At 42.3% G+C, this 17,982-nt stretch overlaps 1 protein-coding gene and 1 pseudogene across 5 annotated transcripts in view; both read left to right on the forward strand.

The window, feature by feature from the left end:
• Positions 1–1,479: 1,479 nt before the first annotated feature.
• On the forward strand, positions 1,480–1,598 carry LOC121567213 (annotated as a pseudogene).
• A 7,323-nt stretch (positions 1,599–8,921) lies between these two features.
• LOC121566890 (paired box protein Pax-3-like) overlaps positions 8,922–17,982 on the forward strand; it is a 33,303-nt gene continuing 24,242 nt past the window's right edge. For 2 of the 5 annotated variants that reach the window (XM_041876794.2, XM_041876793.2), the window contains exons 1-4: positions 8,925–9,439; positions 10,157–10,392; positions 10,649–10,706; positions 11,278–11,421. In XM_041876794.2, coding sequence (XP_041732728.1) covers positions 9,355–9,439; positions 10,157–10,392; positions 10,649–10,706; positions 11,278–11,421 — 523 coding nt within the window. In that variant the 5' untranslated portion in view covers positions 8,925–9,354. Of the gene's footprint in view, positions 9,440–10,156; positions 10,393–10,648; positions 10,779–11,277; positions 11,422–17,982 lie in introns of all 5 variants that reach the window. The other 3 variants (XM_041876795.1, XM_041876791.2, XM_041876792.2) reach the window with 3 other exon arrangements.

Genomic DNA, 17,982 nt, shown 5'->3' on the forward strand with positions numbered 1-17,982 from the left:
CTGTCTGGATGTACTCCAGGTTACGGTGGTCCGTCCAGACAAGGAAAGGGTGTTTTGCCCCCTCAAGCCAATGCCTCCACACGGTCAAGGCTCGGACAACAGCCAACAGCTCCCAATCACCAACGCCGTACTTCTGCTCCGCCGGGCTGAGCTTCTTCGAGAAGAACGCACAAGGGCGGAGCTTGGGTGGCGTACCCGAGCGTTGAGACAAGACAGCTCCTATCCCAACCTCAGACGCATCCACCTCCACTACGAACGGTAGGGATGAATCGGGGTGGGCCAGTACTGGGGCTGAGGTGAACAGATCCCGCAGTTTGCTGAAGGCCAGGTCAGCCTCAGCAAACCAGCGGAGCCGGGACGGCCCACCCTTCAACAGGTAGGATATGGGAGCTGCGACCTTGCCAAAGCCCCGGATAAACCTCTGATGGTAGTTGGCAAAGCCAAGGAAGCACTGCATCTCCTTAACCGTGGTTGGAGTCGGCCAATTACGCACGGCTGAAATGCGATCTCCCTCCGTCTCCACACCTGAGGTGGAAATGCGGTATCGAAGGAAGGAGACAGACTGCTGGAAAAACATACACTTCTCTGCCTTAGCATAAAGGTAATTTTCCAACAGTCGGGCCAGCACCTTGCGAACCAGGGACACATGCTCGGCGCGCGTAGCGGAATACACCAGGATGTCATCGATGTAGACCACTACACCGCGACCAAGCATGTCCCGAAACACCTCGTTCACAAAGGACGGGAAAACTGAGGGAGCATTCATCAAACAATAGGGCATCACCAGGTATTCATAATGCCCCATGGTTGTGCTGAATGCTGTCTTCCACTCATCTCCCTCTAGGATACGCACCAGGTTGTACGCACTCCTGAGATCTAATTTGGTGAAGAAGCGCGCCCCATGCATTGATTCAATCACTGAAGGAATGAGGGGGAGAGGATAACTAAGTCTTATTGTCTCCCTGTTCAGTGGTCGATAATCAATGCACGGGCGCAGACCTCCGTCCTTCTTCTTCACAAAGAAGAAACTCGAGGAGGGGGGTGAAGTGGAGGGACGTATATACCCCTGGCGTAGGGACTTAGTGACATATGTTTCCATAGCCACCATTTCAGCCTGTGACAGGGGGTATATATGACTCCTGGGAGGTACAGCGTCTACTCTGAGGTTTATCGCGCAATCCCCCGCCCGATGAGGTGGTAATTTAGTCGCCTGCGTTTTAGAGAATGCTTGCGCCAGATCGAGGTATTCAGGGGGAACGCGCATGGTGGAGGTACTGTCTGGACTTTCCACCGTGGTTGCACCAACGAAAACACCTAGACACCTACCTCCCCGTCCCCTGCCTCAGGTGGACCAGCCGCTCGCCCACCTCTCGACCCTCGGGCGGGTGATCGAAGACCGCCCGGAAGAGGTGAGCGAACTCCCCGTAGTTCTCCAACGCAGCTCCTCCTTCGTTCCACACCGTGTTGGCCCACTCCAGGGCTTACGGCCATACCAGCCTGAATTTGCCCGATCTTGTCTGATCTCGGAAGCTAAGCAGGGTTGGGCCTTGTTAGTACTTGGATGGGAGTCCTCCTGGGAATACCAGGTGCTGTCAAGGTGGGTGATTGTGTGATGAGGTGGTGATGAAGGATTCAGGCGCAGGAGGATAAATCACAGAATAACAGGCTTTAATCCGCAAAATACAGATTTATGAAGAAATGCGTCAAACACACTCCAGGGCACAAAACAGGCGCACTGGAAAATACAAGGCACACTGGAAAAATACTCCAGTCGATACACAATACAGCAGCTTCACTAACCTCCACAAACAAACAATCCCCCACACAGACAAGGAAGCAGAGGGAATACTTATACCATGACTAATGAGGGAATAAGGACCAGGTGTGTGATTGAAGACAAGACAAATGGAGTGATGATAAATGGATCGGCAGTAGCTAGTAAGCCGGTGACGCCGAACGCCGAAACCTGCCCGAACAAGGAGGGGAGGCAGCCTCCGCGGAAGTCGTGACACAATGATTATTTATCTTAAAACTTTGAAATTAGACATATTGATGATGGGCATATCAGTAGAGAATACTTAAAGGGATACTTGGGGATTTTGGCAATGGGGCCCGTTATTTACTTCCCCAGAGTCAGATGAACTTGTGGATACCATTTGTATGTCTCTGTGCCCAGTATGAAGGAAGTTAGAGATAGTTTTGTGAGCCAATGCTAACTAGCGTTAGCACAATGACTGGAAGTCTATGGGTATCTGCTAATATGCTAGCAGATACCCATAGAATTCTTGTCATTGCGCTGACGCCAGTTAGAAATTGTGCTGGCGCTAGTTAGCAACTTCCTTCAAACTGCACGCAGTGACATAAAAATGGTCTCCACAAGTTCAGTAACTCACTTTCCCACAGACGCCTAGTCTCGGAAATCCCAGACCTAGGGCAACAGCACGCTGGAACATTGGTTACATTGTCGGAGGCAACCCGTCTGTCTGTACTAACAGACACCCTCTGGTGGTAGACACAACATAGACTACTAGACTAGAAAAAAAGGGTTCCAAAAGGGGTTTTTCGGCTGGACTCACAGGAGAACCTTTTTTGCTTCCAGGTAGAACCATATTGGGTTCCAGTCATTGGTTCCATGTAGAGCCCTCTGTGGAAAGGGTTCTACATGGAACCCAAAAGGGTTTTACCTGGAACCAAAAAGGGTTCTTCAAAGGGTTCTCCTATGGGGACAGCCAAATAAATATTTTAGGTTATAGATAGCACCTTTTTTATGAGTGTAGAGCATTTGCTGTAACAAAATGCATACTGTCATTTTGACACTACTGTTTTCTTGAGTTTAATTGTCTACAGAGTAAATTGACACAAAAAAAAATCTCTCTTCAAGCCTTCTCTGGGCCCAGGTGTATACTCTTAGGCCATCTGTATGTCAACAATGCATACGGACTTGCCATATCTGTGTTCCTGTTGAAACAGAAACTTCCTTTGTGGTTGGAAAAAGGTCATGGTTAGGGTTACCAGGGTCAACCCACTCTCTGCTCAAGATGAGAAGAATACAGCTGCAGGTTCACGAGTGGCGCAGTGGTCTAAGGCACTGCATCGCAGTGCTAGCTGTGCCACTAGAGATCCTGGTTCGAATCCAGGCTCTGTCATAGCCGGCCGCGACCGGGAGACCCATGGGGCACAATTGGCCCAGCGTCGTCCAGGGTAGGGGAAGGAATGGCCGGCAGGGATGTAGCTCAGTTGGTAGAGCATGACGTTTGCAACGGCAGGGTTGTGGGTTTCGATTCCCACCGGGGGCCAGTATGAAAAAAATTATGTATGCACTCACTAACTGTAAGTCGCTCTGGATAAGAGCGTCTGCTAAATGACAAAACATTTCCTGCTAAATGACGTAAATGTGCCCTTGAGCAAGGCACTTAACCCTAATTGCTCCTGTAAGTCGCTCTGGATAAGAGCGTCTGCTAAATGACTAAAATGTAATGTAAATGTAATTTCATTCCACATGATATCGTGACACGTAATATCTTCCACCACATGGCTTGTAACCACCGTGACCTGGAGGATCAGGGGAAGAGGGAGTTAGCTGAGCTTCTCTTTATTCATTCATTCTCCCCTTCCCTTGTTTTCCTTCTTATTCTTTCCATCATTTTCTCAGGTCAATTGAATTGTCTAGGCCTTTATGCAAGGATGAAAATCTGCTAGTATATGAGGCCCTGATTCAGAAGTTTGACACCCCTGTTTTACAGCATGTGATGATAACATCTCAAAAGTTTTGTCATTGCTAAAAAAAAACTCCCTCTCTTACCAACCAACTATCCATTCATCCCTCACATTTTTCTGTTTGATTAAACATAATTTGCTTTCCCATGTCTCCACTTGTCAGGGAAAACACATGTTTTCACTCATTGAATCCTTCTAACATGATCCTTATGTGTTAAATGGTTGAACACTGAACCATAAATAGCTATCAATATAGCCTATACATCGCCCTGGTTGAACATAATTACAACAACATCCCCAAATTCCAACATTTAGCATCATTGCAAACCAATTACGTGATAACTCATAATATGGTACTACTTTATATTTCATTTAAACATTTATATCATGATAAACACTGTAAAACATTTAGAGACATCGTTTGGCATGTTTTTATATAACTTTGTATTAAACAATCTCGGAGGTCAGTCTTCTAGTTAGCCTATATGCATTATTTTAATTCGTTGTTTTTTTTCTGTGATGCAACTAATTTAGTTCTCATCAAGCGAAAATTTCTGACTTTGAATTTCATCCCCGGTAATGGATTAGACACGGAGATTATGTGTTGCTTTCAAGAAGGTTGAGGTATGCATCATCGCTCTCTGTTTTCCTTCGTTCTATCAGTTCTTTTAGGGTACAATATCCAGTTTCAATAAGTTCAATGACCCCCGAAATCGCCACGTTAGGAATTTTAAGATAAATGTTTTGCCAGAATGTCCAAGAGGGATGACAGTATTAGGTGTAAAGTAAAAAATCCTGTAATTTCACTAAAAGGTAGGCCAAACTGAGTATCTGGGGTATTGGTAATATTACTTTTGATGTTCTTAAACTAAAATATTTATATTTAGGAAAATTGTCATAATAAAGTAGCCCGTCAAAGCCTTCCATAAACGACATCATCAATGTGATCATTATATTCTTTACAAGTATGTTCTCACCAGCAACTTCATATTGACATGTGCCAATATACATTTTAATACCATCGAATTGATCTGTAAAAATGGTAGATTAAAAAAATAGGCTTTTTATGGAAATATAAAAGCAATACATCAATGACTATTAATATTTTTTGTCATCCATATTTGACAATTTCCCGTGTTCAAATAGGCTATTTAAATGTATTTTCTACACCGCGCGCAGCTATTGTCCACGCGCGTTCTAACAGAAAGACAACATTTAAGTTGTCTTTTCAAGGGTACAAAATAGGCTAATGTTAATTGAGTAAATCTAAAGCCAGTGGGATACATATTTTCTGCGTAAATAAGAGAAGTATGATAGTGCTTACGTTCGATCTCCCCGCTGTGCTCTCTTTTCTCCTAGGTGACCTCACGGGGTTGGAGAGGTGGAGGTAAAGACAAAAGAATTGGAACATCAGGTGCGTCTGGTGCCTTCCAACTAGTGGCTGTTGTCTTCAAGTGCGTCATGTGGAGCATGAATTCGTTCAAATACCCTTACAAGGGCACACGTTTCAGAATAACCTTTTGTCATTAGAAAAAACGAAACAATCCTCAAAACGGTAAATACACATTTCCAAAATCCGGAGAGGGAGTAGCACGTCTTCAACATCAATTTGGTCAAACCTCTTCTGTAGTTGCTATTAGCAAGGCTACTGGCACTAGCAGCAAGCATAGGCCTATGTGTTATTGGTATTATGTAGGCTACATATGCATATTCTAAATATCACGGAGGCCTTAATAACAGTGTCAATATTTAAATGTCCATTTAGCCTGTAAATGTGCATTATGCCCTCAGGTCCCGCGTCAACGTTTCACCTCTTGCCATGGTGGGCGAGCTAATACGGTTCTAGCGCACCTCGGCACCTGGATGGGTGGTGTTTGGGACGACACACAAAGAAAAGAAAATGCTTACAAAACAATAAATTATAGGCCTACATTATTCACCAAATCGATGAAGAGGGTACTTACACTTTATATACTGAACAAAAATATAAATGCAACATGTAAAGTGTTGGTCCCATGTTTCATGAGCTGAAATAACAAAATCCCAGACATTTTCCATATGCACAAAAAGCTTATTTCTCTCAAATTTTGTGCACAAATTTGTTTATATCCCTGTTAGTGAGCATTCCTCCTTTGACAGGTGTAGCATATCAAGAAGTTGATTAAACAGTATGATCATTACACAGGTGCACCTTGTGCGGGGACAATAAAAGGCCACTTTAAAATGTGCAGTTTTGTCACACAACACACTGCCACAGATGTCTCAAGTTTTGAGGGAGCGTGCAATTGGCATGCTGACTGCAGGAATGTCCACCAGAGCTGTTGCAAAAAACAAATTCTGATTGGCTGGCCCTGGCTGCCAAGTGGGTGGGCCTATGCCCTCTCTGGCCCACTCATGGCTGCATCCCTGCCAAGTCATGTAAAATCCATAGATTAGGGTCTAATTTATTTATTTAAATTGACTGATTTCCTAATATGAACTGTAACTCAGTAAAATCTTAGAAATTGTTCCATGTTGCATTTATATTTTTGTTCAGTATATATACAAAAGTATGTGTACACCCTTTCAAATTAGTGGATTCAGCTATTTCAGCCACACCCATTGCTGACAGGAGCATAAAATCGAGCACACAGCCATGCATTCGCCATGGACATAACATTGGCAGTAGAATGGCCTTACTGAAGAGCTCAGTGACTTTCAACGTGGCACCGTCATAGGATGCCACATTTCCAAGAAGTCAGTTCGTCAAATTTCTACCCCGCTAGAACTTCCACGGTCAACTGTAAGTGCTGTTATTGTGAAGTGGAAACGTCTAGGAGCAACAACGCCTCTGCCGCGAAGTGGTAGGCCACACAAGCTCACAGAACGGGACCGTTGAGTGCTGAAGCGTTTAGCGTGTAAACATCTTCTGTCCTCAGTTGCAACACTCACTAGCGAGTTCCAAACTGTCTCTTGAAGTAACGTCAGCACAATAACTTTTTGTTGGAAGCTTCATGAAATGGGTTTCCATGGCCGAGCAGCCGCACACAAGCTTAAGATCACCATTTGCAATGCCAAGCGTCGGCTGGAGTGGTGTAAAGCTCGCCGCCATTGGACTCTGGAGCAGTGAAAGTGCGTTCTCTGGAGTGATGAATCACACTTCACCTTCTGGCAGTCTGACGGACTAATCTGGGTTTGGCAGATGCCAGGAGAACGCTACCTGCCCGAATGCATAATGCTAACTGTAAAGTTTGGTGGAGGAGGAATAATGGTCTGGGGCTGTTTTTCGTGTTTTGGGCTAGACGCCTTAGTTCCAGTGAAGGGAAATCTTAACGCTACAGCATACAATTACATTCTAGACAATTCTGTGCTTCCAACTTTGTGGCAACAGTATGGGGAAGGCTCTTTCCTGTTTCAGCATGAGATCGGTGTGGAAGAACTTGACTGGCCTGCACAGAGCCCTGACCTCATCCCCATTGAACACCTTTGGGATGAATTGGAATGCCGACTGCAAGCCAGGCCTAATCGCCAAACATCAGTGCCCGACCTCACTAATGCTCTTGTGGCTGAATGGAAGCAAGTCCCTGTAGCAATGTTCCAACATCTAGTGGAAAGCCTTCCCAGAAGAGTGGAGACTGTTATAGCAGCAAAGGGGGGACCAACTCCATATTAATGCCCATGATTTTGGAATGAGATGTTCGACGAGCAGGTGTCCACGTACATTTGGTCATGTAGTGTATGTAGGGTTTAAAATGGCATGTGTATGTTACTTATTGAATTTGAAAATATCAGCCAAAAATAAAAACAAAGCCATGGGATTAATGTATGAGAAAAAAAATACACGCTTACTCCAACATCATCCAAATACCATTGCCATCCAAAAGTGATCAGATCATACTCTATATACTCTTGGGACTAAAGAAATGAAATCTAAAAGCAAACATGCAGCTAACCAACTGAAAATAAGCTCCTTTAGATGGACAGTGGAGGGAAGAGGGGTTTTTGTCTGAATTTGTCTAAAGAGCATTGCTACTTTCACTTCTTCTACAATGCCCTGCACAGCAGCCAAACTTTCAAAAGAAGACAGGCTATGTGCACACTGCCCACAAAATGATGTGGAAACTGAGCTGCACTTCCTAACCTCCTACTAAATGTATGACCATATTAGAGACACATATTTCCCTCAGATTACACAGACCCACAAAGAATTCCAAAACAAATCCAATTTTGATAAACTCCCATATCTATTGGGTGAAATACCACAGTGTGCCATCACAGCAGCAAGATTTGTGACCTGTTGCCACAAGAAAAGGGCAACCAGTGAAGAACTCTCTGTATACACCATTGTAAATACAACCCATATTTATGTTTATTTATTTTCCCTTTTGTACTTTAACTATTTGCACATCGTTATAACACTGTACATAGCCATAATATATGACATTTTAAATGTCTCTATTCCTTTGAAACTATTTTGATTGTAATGTTTACTGTTCCTTTTTTGATTGTTTATTTCACTTTTGTTTATTATATTTCACTTGCTTTGGCAATGTAAACATATGTTTCCCATGCCAATAAAGCCCTTTGAATTTAATTTAATTGCGAAAGAGAGAGAGAGAGAAAGAGAGCGAGAGAGACGGCAATGACCCTTCCTTGTGCAATTGCCTATAGGGATACGTGTCTTTTCAACTTGCAAGACAACTATAAATAAATGCCCAACAACACAATTGTAACGTCTCTGTCAGCAGAGCAGACGTTATTTACCGCTCTACTGGCGTCGTACCCTGCTGGGGCGCGAGTCCCCGTCAGACGGCTCTCCTATTGGTAGTGCGCAATCTAAAAGCGACAATAAATTCCTCGAGGTGCACTAACTTTTGCAGAATTTTTGTTATCTTCAGGCCATGGAGTGAGAACAAATTGGTGCATGCGCTCGAGGAAAAAAATCCCTTAAATTAAACACTGTTGTATGTTGAGCGATTAATCAATACGGCAACATCTAAAACTCTACGCATCTGTATATTTAATCGAATTTATGATCTGAGGTGATGTCACATCTGTCGATGAGATGATTGAAGACCGTTCCTCAGTCCTGTCCCAAGCAACGTCTCTGACAACAACTCGGAGGAAGAAAGTTTCCTGCACCGTCAGCCAATCATTACGCACGCGGAAGAGCCGGTTCTGCCTCCTCTAAACAAATCACAGAGCCTGGATCACTGACGGGAAAGAAGTACAGCACAACTAATAACTGTTCCTCTGGGTTTTGACCATCTTCTCTCACTCTGAACGTGTGTCAACAACAACAGCGACAACAACATCACTTGCATGATTCTTGATGACATCGCAGATTCCCTCACGTATCCAAATGCCTCTCGACTGGTGAAAAAGCAACGCATAGCCGCACTCTTCAGAAGTCTACCTCCAGTTTTTCCTGGTTAGGTAACTTGGGCTCTTTTCTTCGGGAGGCGGGAGTGTTTTTTTCCTCCCGGGACGCTGGTTCCTGTCTAGTCCAGTGACTACCATATCAAGGCTAACCTTCCACGAATTGGAATACAGGGCATTTTTACTCAGAATTTCCCCCACTGGTCAAGCGCCATCGTCGGCAGCTCCCCGTTCTCCTCTCTGGCGGGAGGTTAGCTGAAGGCGTAGGGTTGTGGAGGTATGACTGCGTTGGCTGGGGCAATACCAAGGATGATGCGCCCTATGCTGGCTCAGAACTACCCCCACAGTGGTTTCCCACTGGAAGGTAAAATCTAAAGTCGAAACAACTTTTTGAGCACTGTTTGTGGGAAGATTTGGGCTTCGATGCGTAATAATTAAGGAGTGATTATTAATATAGGTTACTCTGTGAATTAAATTATGTAGCCTACCCCACAAGCCCCCCACCTTAACATAAACTTGGTCGTATCCAATTGTAAAATAAAATTAAATAATACTTTGGGATTGACACGCTAAATTGAGAAGTAACACAATTAAAATGTAATGTTATTTTCATGTTTCATGTTTCATTTTTCAATGTTCTTTTCATTTCGGTTATCGGATGCATAGTGGATTGAACTGTTATCCTCGTCGTTATCATCTGGTTTGTTTTGTAGTCGTTATTGACATACCTTTTTGTATGTATCTATTTGTTTACAGGGGACTATTAATTTAAGTATTAATTGAATCATCTCCTAATCTCTGAAAACAAAGTATTTGTTTATTTACAGAATATTTACAGGGTCATATAAGTAGGCTATACACCTCTCTATATTACAACACAACATATAGTATCATTACATAAGGCAACTTTTAAGGCCTTTTATTGTTACCAAACCTTTCAGTTTAAACGACTTTTATTTGTAGTAGCCTTGTGGTGTTATTAGTAGCCTATGATGGAATCAATGTTAGTTGTTGTGTTGTAGGCCTATAGTTTATAATCATGAAGCCATCTGGTGACCATTTTGTGTTTTCTTTTACTCAGTCTCTACCCCGTTAGGCCAAGGCAGAATGAACCAGCTCGGGGGAGTGTTCATAAATGGCAGACCTTTGCCCAACCATATCCGCCATAAGATCGTCGAAATGGCCCACCATGGAATCAGGCCGTGCGTAATCTCCCGTCAGCTCCGCGTCTCTCACGGTTGCGTTTCCAAAATCCTCTGCCGGTACCAGGAGACCGGCTCCATCCGACCCGGGGCCATCGGGGGAAGCAAATCAAAGGTAAAAGAAAGGGAGCATGAGCAGCTCTATGACTGGCGAAAGTGTTGGGTTTTGTAATGTCATTCATTTTATTCTTCTCTTAAAACTGTTTTCTCGAGGTATGACATGTTGGGTTAAAATGTAACAAGCCACAGGTTGGGAAAGCATGTAAGAGGCCTATATTGTGTTGCTGAGTGCAAGTAGACAGTGTAAGTAGATATGAGCTGTTTATTATGCCTTCATTAATTAACGATGATATGATTTGTCGTTTCCTTAGCAGGGGACGACGCCTGATGTTGAGAAGAGAATAGAGGAGTACAAGCGGGACAACCCGGGTATGTTTAGCTGGGAGATTCGGGATAAATTACTGATGGATGGGATATGTGACCGGAACACCGTTCCATCAGGTAAAAGGAAACGTCTGCATTCTGTCATAATTGCTGCCCATTTAAATGGGTGCAATCTTCACCTGCAGCCGTAGATTGTTCATCATCATCATGGTCATCATCATCACCATCATCATCGTCTTATTTAACATAATGGGCCTAATGTATTTTCCTTCTCAATAACCACATTTTACCATAATAAAAAACAGTTTACTCTGAAACGTAAACAACTGCTGAAAACTATGGCTGCGGGAAATAATAACTGTTATAATATAATTGCCATGTTAAGTTTAAGTTAAGATATAATCATAACAATTATTGCAATGCAATTATCGACGCTAAAGTCAATATATTTTTTTAATGGTGCATCTGTTGATAACAAGTTCTATTTATTTGATGCTTTATCACGGTAGATTAGAAGAAAAAGTAAAAGCAAATGAGTGCAGATTGTTGAACTTTTATTTCGACTTTTCCTGTTGATTATTTATTAATCAGTGCTTTGTAATTTCTTCGAACACAGTGAGCTCTATCAGTCGCATCATGAGGAGTAAATTCGGAGTGAAGGGAGATGACGATGATGATGAAGATGAAATCGAGAAAAAGGAATTAGAAGAACACGAACGGCGGGCCAAACACAGCATCGAGGGCATCTTAGGAGACCGATGTGAGTGCAATCATAAATGAATATATAACACATTTTCTCTCTTCTATAGACAACTTGCGTGAGGCAGTTACTTGTTGCATAAAGGTGAAGGCCCTTCATACACAGGCCTAAATGCTTCCACTGTGCACTTTAATGTTCTTTGAAACGGTGAGGAAACTTCTCGTTTATTCAAGTCAACAAAGATGGACAGATAAAGGTTTTCATCTTGTTTTGTGTAAGCTTACTGATTTTCAGAAATCATTCTTGATATGCTGACTCGGTGTTATTGGCTAGGCCTACATTTTCACCATGGGTGTCACCAGTCCTTACGGGTTGCCATTCATTTTTAGACTTTGTGAGGTAGATAGGCCTAGTCTGTCTTTTACTCTAAAACGTTTTAGTTGTTGTAAAGTTGTTGTTTTCGATGTGATGAAAGCACAGGGAGAGTGTCTTCCTTTGTCGACAGTCATAAAGTTCACTGGATTGTTTTGAATTCTTTATCGACCATATATCTCCTGCTAATGCTTGTCCCATGAGGCGTTACGATAATTCAAACAGCAGGTGATAGCTTTTGTGGGAAAGGGAGGATTGCCCCCTGTGTGTGTGTGTGAGTTTGAGAGAGAGAGAGAGAGATAATGAAAAAATGAAAAGTGAACGATTGTGTAACCACGCGTGCTTGCACAAAGTGGGCAACACACATGATATTTGTTACCGACAAAACGTAAGGGTCAGGCCTCGAATCAGTCGAATGTTCTTCATACAAAATATCCTATAGATTTATTCGAATAGCCTGTGCATATTCTACTTCTGCTACATGTATTTCCATTGTATTTATTTAATTGTTTATGCTAGACCACTTTGCTTGTATATAGGCTAGCCTTTACCTTGTAGGCCTACAGGCCTACTTTTTAAAATGTCTTTATCATACTAATAACATTGTTATTAGGCTTATACATACATTTTAATCGAGATGCACATAGCCCCGTTGTAATGTTTGAGGAAATATCCCTTATCAAAAGTATATAAAAAAGAACCAAAAAAGTTTTCAACCCCTAATTGTCATGGTGTATTTTAAACAAAGAAATCTCATAACATCCCTTTTTACGGTTTCCTACAATTTATTATGAACGAATTCGCAGGCCTATTCCATCTCAATGCAGCTGCTCTCTTTGCCCTACTGTAAAATGCAGGCACCGTGAAACAAATTAGAGGAAAAGACGGGGAGTTGGAGGAGACAAAACGTCCCAAATGAGTTGATCAAACATTTGTATAACAGTACCATCCCTCACAAAGCCAGGCCTCGAGCACACAATCGGACACTTGAGGATGAACTTGGGAGACAAAGGCGCGAGAGTCCATTGAGACTTACGCTTCGGTTACGCGCGGACAAAGCCTTGCTTCGCAGCAGCTTGGTCGCCATAAAAGAAGGCAACCTGTTTATAATTCAGTCAGAAAAGGAGAGGGAGCTTCCCAACAAAAGGCCGAGAAAATACATTATGAGCCCGCAATGAAGGATGAATTATTCAGGTCCGCCAATAGTCGCTGCTCCGGCTAGGTCTAGAGACTGTTCACCATGGAGAAATGGCCGTTTTCACCTACTAAATGTTTCTTTTGGAATCTTTTTAGGTCGTCTAAAGAAGCCGACTGCCATTCAGAACCTCTCAAGCCCTCTTTCACTCACTCACACGCACGCACGCACACACACACACACACACACACACACACACACACACACACACACACACACACACACACACACACACACACACACACACACACACACACACACACACACACACACACACACACACACACAAACACAACTATAGTGTATAAGCCTAACTGATATTTAAAAAAAATACTTTCAAATCAGCTTAACACGCTGATTTAATGGCGAGATGAATTAAACTTCTTGATAATGTGTTACTTTTCATTTTGGACATGCAGAGCATTGCCGACATAATGGTTTACGAAAATACTAACTTTTTGTGTATTATGTGCACTCAGGTTACACATTTTGTGCACACTCACATCTTTTACACAATGTTTAAAAGTTATAGTTTTTTTGTTGATGCTTCTGGTTCGTGATCTCAACACTTTTATATTAGCCTAAGTTTTTTAGTTAATGTAACTTAATAATTAATTTAGTCATGTTACAATTTCCAATGCCACAAGATAATAAATTATATTTTCTGTGTAGCAGCCTCATATCAACGGCTTTGACAAAATATTATATCTCATAAAATGACAAATATTTTCCAAAATATATGCATAGCTACTTGATTGTTATTAATAATTTAACTCATAGGCCTAATATATATATATATATATATATATATATATAACATTTATTTATTATTTTTATAAGTACAAATTGTTGCACAATATATTTTTCTTACCAATATAGGCCTAATGATATAAATGTACAATTGGCTAGTAACATGTCTTTCTGTATGGTCTATTATTAAGTCTTTGATGCCCTATTCTTGCCCTCTTAAACATTAATAATGTCTTCTAAATGATTTGATATTGTGCTATGTCACATTTAATGATCGAGGGAGTGTATTAAAGACTCCTTTGGTGAATGGGGACCAATGTTCTCCCCCGAGAGGCGCGCTTGGCCTCGAGCGGCGGTCACAATGGAACTCGCCACTCGTCATGCGCACTGCTGCAATACTCACCCATCATGCTCTCACCCCCTTCCGCTCTCAAAATCTCTTCAAGCGGATTAAATCGAGCCCTTTATTTCATGTTACTTTCATCCGGAGAGGGAACCCGCCCCTCTCCCTCGGTTTCCTTCTCTTTCTCTCTATGCCTGCGGCTCACATTCGTTTAATATATATGGTTCATTTTCAGGAGTGCAACCGCTAACAAAAGAAAGTCAGTTGTTGTAGAAAAGTCCCTAAAATTAAGTTGTCCGTTAAGCCAATGACCCCTCTGATATTTGTCTTTATTTGGTTGCCAATAAATGTCACATAGTTTTATTAATTCCAAAATGTAGGCTATAAATTAATAATAATAAGCCTAATAGAGTATCAGTTTCCGTTAGAAACGTTGTCCTGTGCTCATTCGGGCTCGCTATACGTCAGTCAGTTTGGTATCCTATTTCCATTCATATCTGTCAAGTGTTCATTTTACCCTAAGGGTTAACGAAAAATGTAAATGACTTTTGCCAGGACAATGCTTTGACTTGAAACGGGCACACTTAACGTTTGCACTAATATCAGTTGACTCTAACTAATGCATGGTTTAGGCTATTATGCGTAGGTAATGAGAGTTGTAATGACCGCACATTCCAAATTGGTTGGTGTTTGGTTCTGAGGACTAAGCTATTGTGGCACTCTAGAGATTGGCTTGTATGGGATGCCAGCAACGTAATTTCTCGACCTTTTTTAAAGGACTTTTTGTTTTTTCGAGACCTGTGGTGTCCACTATTTTCGTGCGTTTTTTCAGTCAGGCCTCATTTGGAATGTTGTTTTTATAACCGCAATTACAATCTGAAAATGACTTTTTTTCAGCCAAGCGGGTCAAACATTGATGAAGTAGATGTTTGTTGAGACCATCATTGTGCGAGGGAGGAGCACTAGTTGAGCCCCTGGTCGTTCAGAATTCATTGTCGTTTCCCTTAAGTGTCCACATCAAAGGCAGCTCGTTTGGATTTATTTGTCTATGGAAAAAAACAACTGAAATGTGTTTCGTAAATCTCAAGCACCCTAAATTGCAGTCTCGTGTCCCACCGTGACGCGCAAGTATTTCCTCACGCGCCAAATGTGCTTGGAATAAATGCTCGTGCAGTTTGACTTGAAAGTATACAGTAGGGCAGGCTATCTTTCTCAATTCACGTGTCAGAGAAAATCATTTCCACTTAGAATTACAATAGTTGAACACATTTCTGCCACTCTTTAGAAAATACTTTTCCATATGTCTAGTCAGTGCTCCAGTCTCACTATATGCTTACTGTGCATATTTGCTAATTTGGCACCGTTCCTGCATAACCATTAGCAGGGGTTGGATATAGTAGTTGCTCTGCCTTCCAGAATCTAAAAGGCTAACATTGAGTTAATTAACCCTAGAAATGGAGCTAATGATTGATAATGTACATAGCGGCCCTCCCCTCTCTCCTCCTCTCTCATATTTCCAGTGTATCTTCTTAACCTTACTTCGCTAATTAAAATTAGCCTGAATAACACTGATGATACATACAGAGGAGCCTTGTTGGACCAGCACATTTCCATTTATACCCAGACACACACAAAATTCCCCATCTGAAAGACGAACAGTCAAAGGGGGATAACTTTATTTTGTGAAAGGGACTCCTGGAAAGGGCTAATTGAATAAGTCTGGGATCTTTGAAAACCTGCCATGGTGAGCGCAGTCATCATGTCATAATTAGGTTTGTTGAGGCGCATTCTGCCAATCTGCTGCCATTCTCCCAGCCTCATTGTGCCCAGAGCCAGGCCAATAGCTGTAGGACAAAAGGGAACCAAGAGCTGACAATACATGAAAGGGCCAAAAGATTTAGCTGCTTTTGTCACAGAAACTGAGCAGGACTTTGTTTGTGTAAATAAAGTTGAGGATCTTGGGGTCCCCTGCTACTCAGGCAAAAGCTGGAGCTTCTATACAATTGAATATGTGGGCACACACTGGATTAGTGCCCGGAGGAGAGAGGGAGGGAGGGAAAGAGGGAGAGAGGAGGAGAGGGAGAGAGAGGGGGAGCGAAGAGAGTGAGCGAGGAAGAGAGATGGGAGAGGGGGGTAAAAGAGAAGGGTTTGAGAGAGTATTAGGGGTTAGGTTTGTGTATTTAGTGTGTGAGTGTTTGCAGAGTTATGTTCTGCATGGCTTCTGATGTTTGATTTGTGATGTTCATCATTGTCTTACAGTGGTATTGGAAGAGGGAGGGTGGTGAAGAGTGGTGAGATGAGGGTTTGCTAAGAGGCATTGAAGTTGGAAACCCTATACTGTAGCATAGATCCATGGTCAAGTTCCCATATCACCTTCCAATATACATCATATTGTTCCGGTTCTTATGTATTAAGGTGTTAAAGATGCTGCCTGCTGAGAATCACTTATCTTCACGGATTCAGTGACACTCCAAAGGCACATTCCAAATAATGGCTGATGCACGCATGTCACTGAAGCTTCACACAAGTCATGCATTTATGTTTTTGAGTGAAAGTTTGAGTTGTATGTGCATTTCATCTTAAGGAACAGAAGAATTAGACTATAGGGAAACTCAGTAAGATGACATGATTGAGTCCACTCATGGCACATTCCTTGTATACTCTTAAATAGACTTCACACTTTAGCTCTTCTCTGTGATTTTCACCTTGTAAACACAATCTCACAATTAAAATATCCAGCAGTAGATTCATCCCAGGGGCGCAATTTTGGTTTTAGAAGTGGGGGGGACATAATACAGTTGAAGTTGGAAGTTTACATACACCTTAGCCAAATACATTTAAACTAAGTTTTTCACAATTCCTGACATTTAATCCTAGTAAAAATCCCCTGTCTTAGGTCAGTTAGGATCACCACTTTATTTTAAGAATGTGAAATGTCAGAATAATAGTAGAGAGAATGATTTATTTTCTGCTTTTATTTCATTCATCACATTCCTAGTGGGTCAGAAGTTTACATACACTCAATTAGTATTTGGTAGCATTGCCTTTAAATTGTTTATCTTGTGTCAAACATTTCAGGTAGCCTTCCACAAGCTTCCCACAATAAGTTGGGTGAATTTTGGCCCATTCCTCCTGACAGAGCTGGTGTAACTGATGGCCACTCCAATACCTTGACTTTGTTGTCCTTAAGCCATTTTGCCACAACTTTGGAAGTATGCTTCCAAAGTCAAGGTATTGACTTTTACCCCCCTCTCCCATCTCTCTTCCTCGCTCACTCTCTTCGCTCCCCCTCTCTCTCCCTCTCCTCCTCTCTCCCTCTTTCCCTCTTTCCCTCCCTCTCTCCTCCGGGCACTAATCCAGTGTGTGCCCACATATTAAATTGTATAGAAGCTCCAGCCTTCGCCTGAGTAGCGGGGGACCCCAAATGGGTCCATTTGGAAGACCCATTTGCGACCAAGCTTTAACTTCCTCACTGATGTCTTGAGATGTTGCTTCAATATACCCACATAATTTTCCTTCCTCATGATGCCATCTATTTTGTGAAGTGCACCAGTCCCTCCTGCAGCAAAGCACCCCCACAGCATGATGCTGCCACCCCCGTGCTTAACGGTTGGGATGGTGTTCTTCGGCTTGCAAGCAACACCCTTTTTCCTCCAAACATAACAATGGTCATTATGGCCAAACAGTTCTATTTTTGTTTCATCAGACCAGAGGACATTTCTCCAAAAAGTTCGATTTTGGCCCCATGTGCAGTTGCAAACCTTAGTCTGGCTTTTTTATGGCGGTTTTGGAGCAGTGGCTTCTTCCTTGCTGAGCGGCCTTTCAGGTTATGTCGATATAGGACTCGTTTTACTGTGGATATACACTGCTCAAAAAATAAAGGGAACACTTAAACAACACAATGTAACTCCAAGTCAATCACACTTCTGTGAAATCAAACTGTCCACTTAGGAAGCAACAC

The sequence above is a fragment of the Coregonus clupeaformis genome, chromosome 5 (assembly GCF_020615455.1).
Source record: "Coregonus clupeaformis isolate EN_2021a chromosome 5, ASM2061545v1, whole genome shotgun sequence".
NCBI classification, from domain to species: domain Eukaryota; kingdom Metazoa; phylum Chordata; class Actinopteri; order Salmoniformes; family Salmonidae; genus Coregonus; species Coregonus clupeaformis.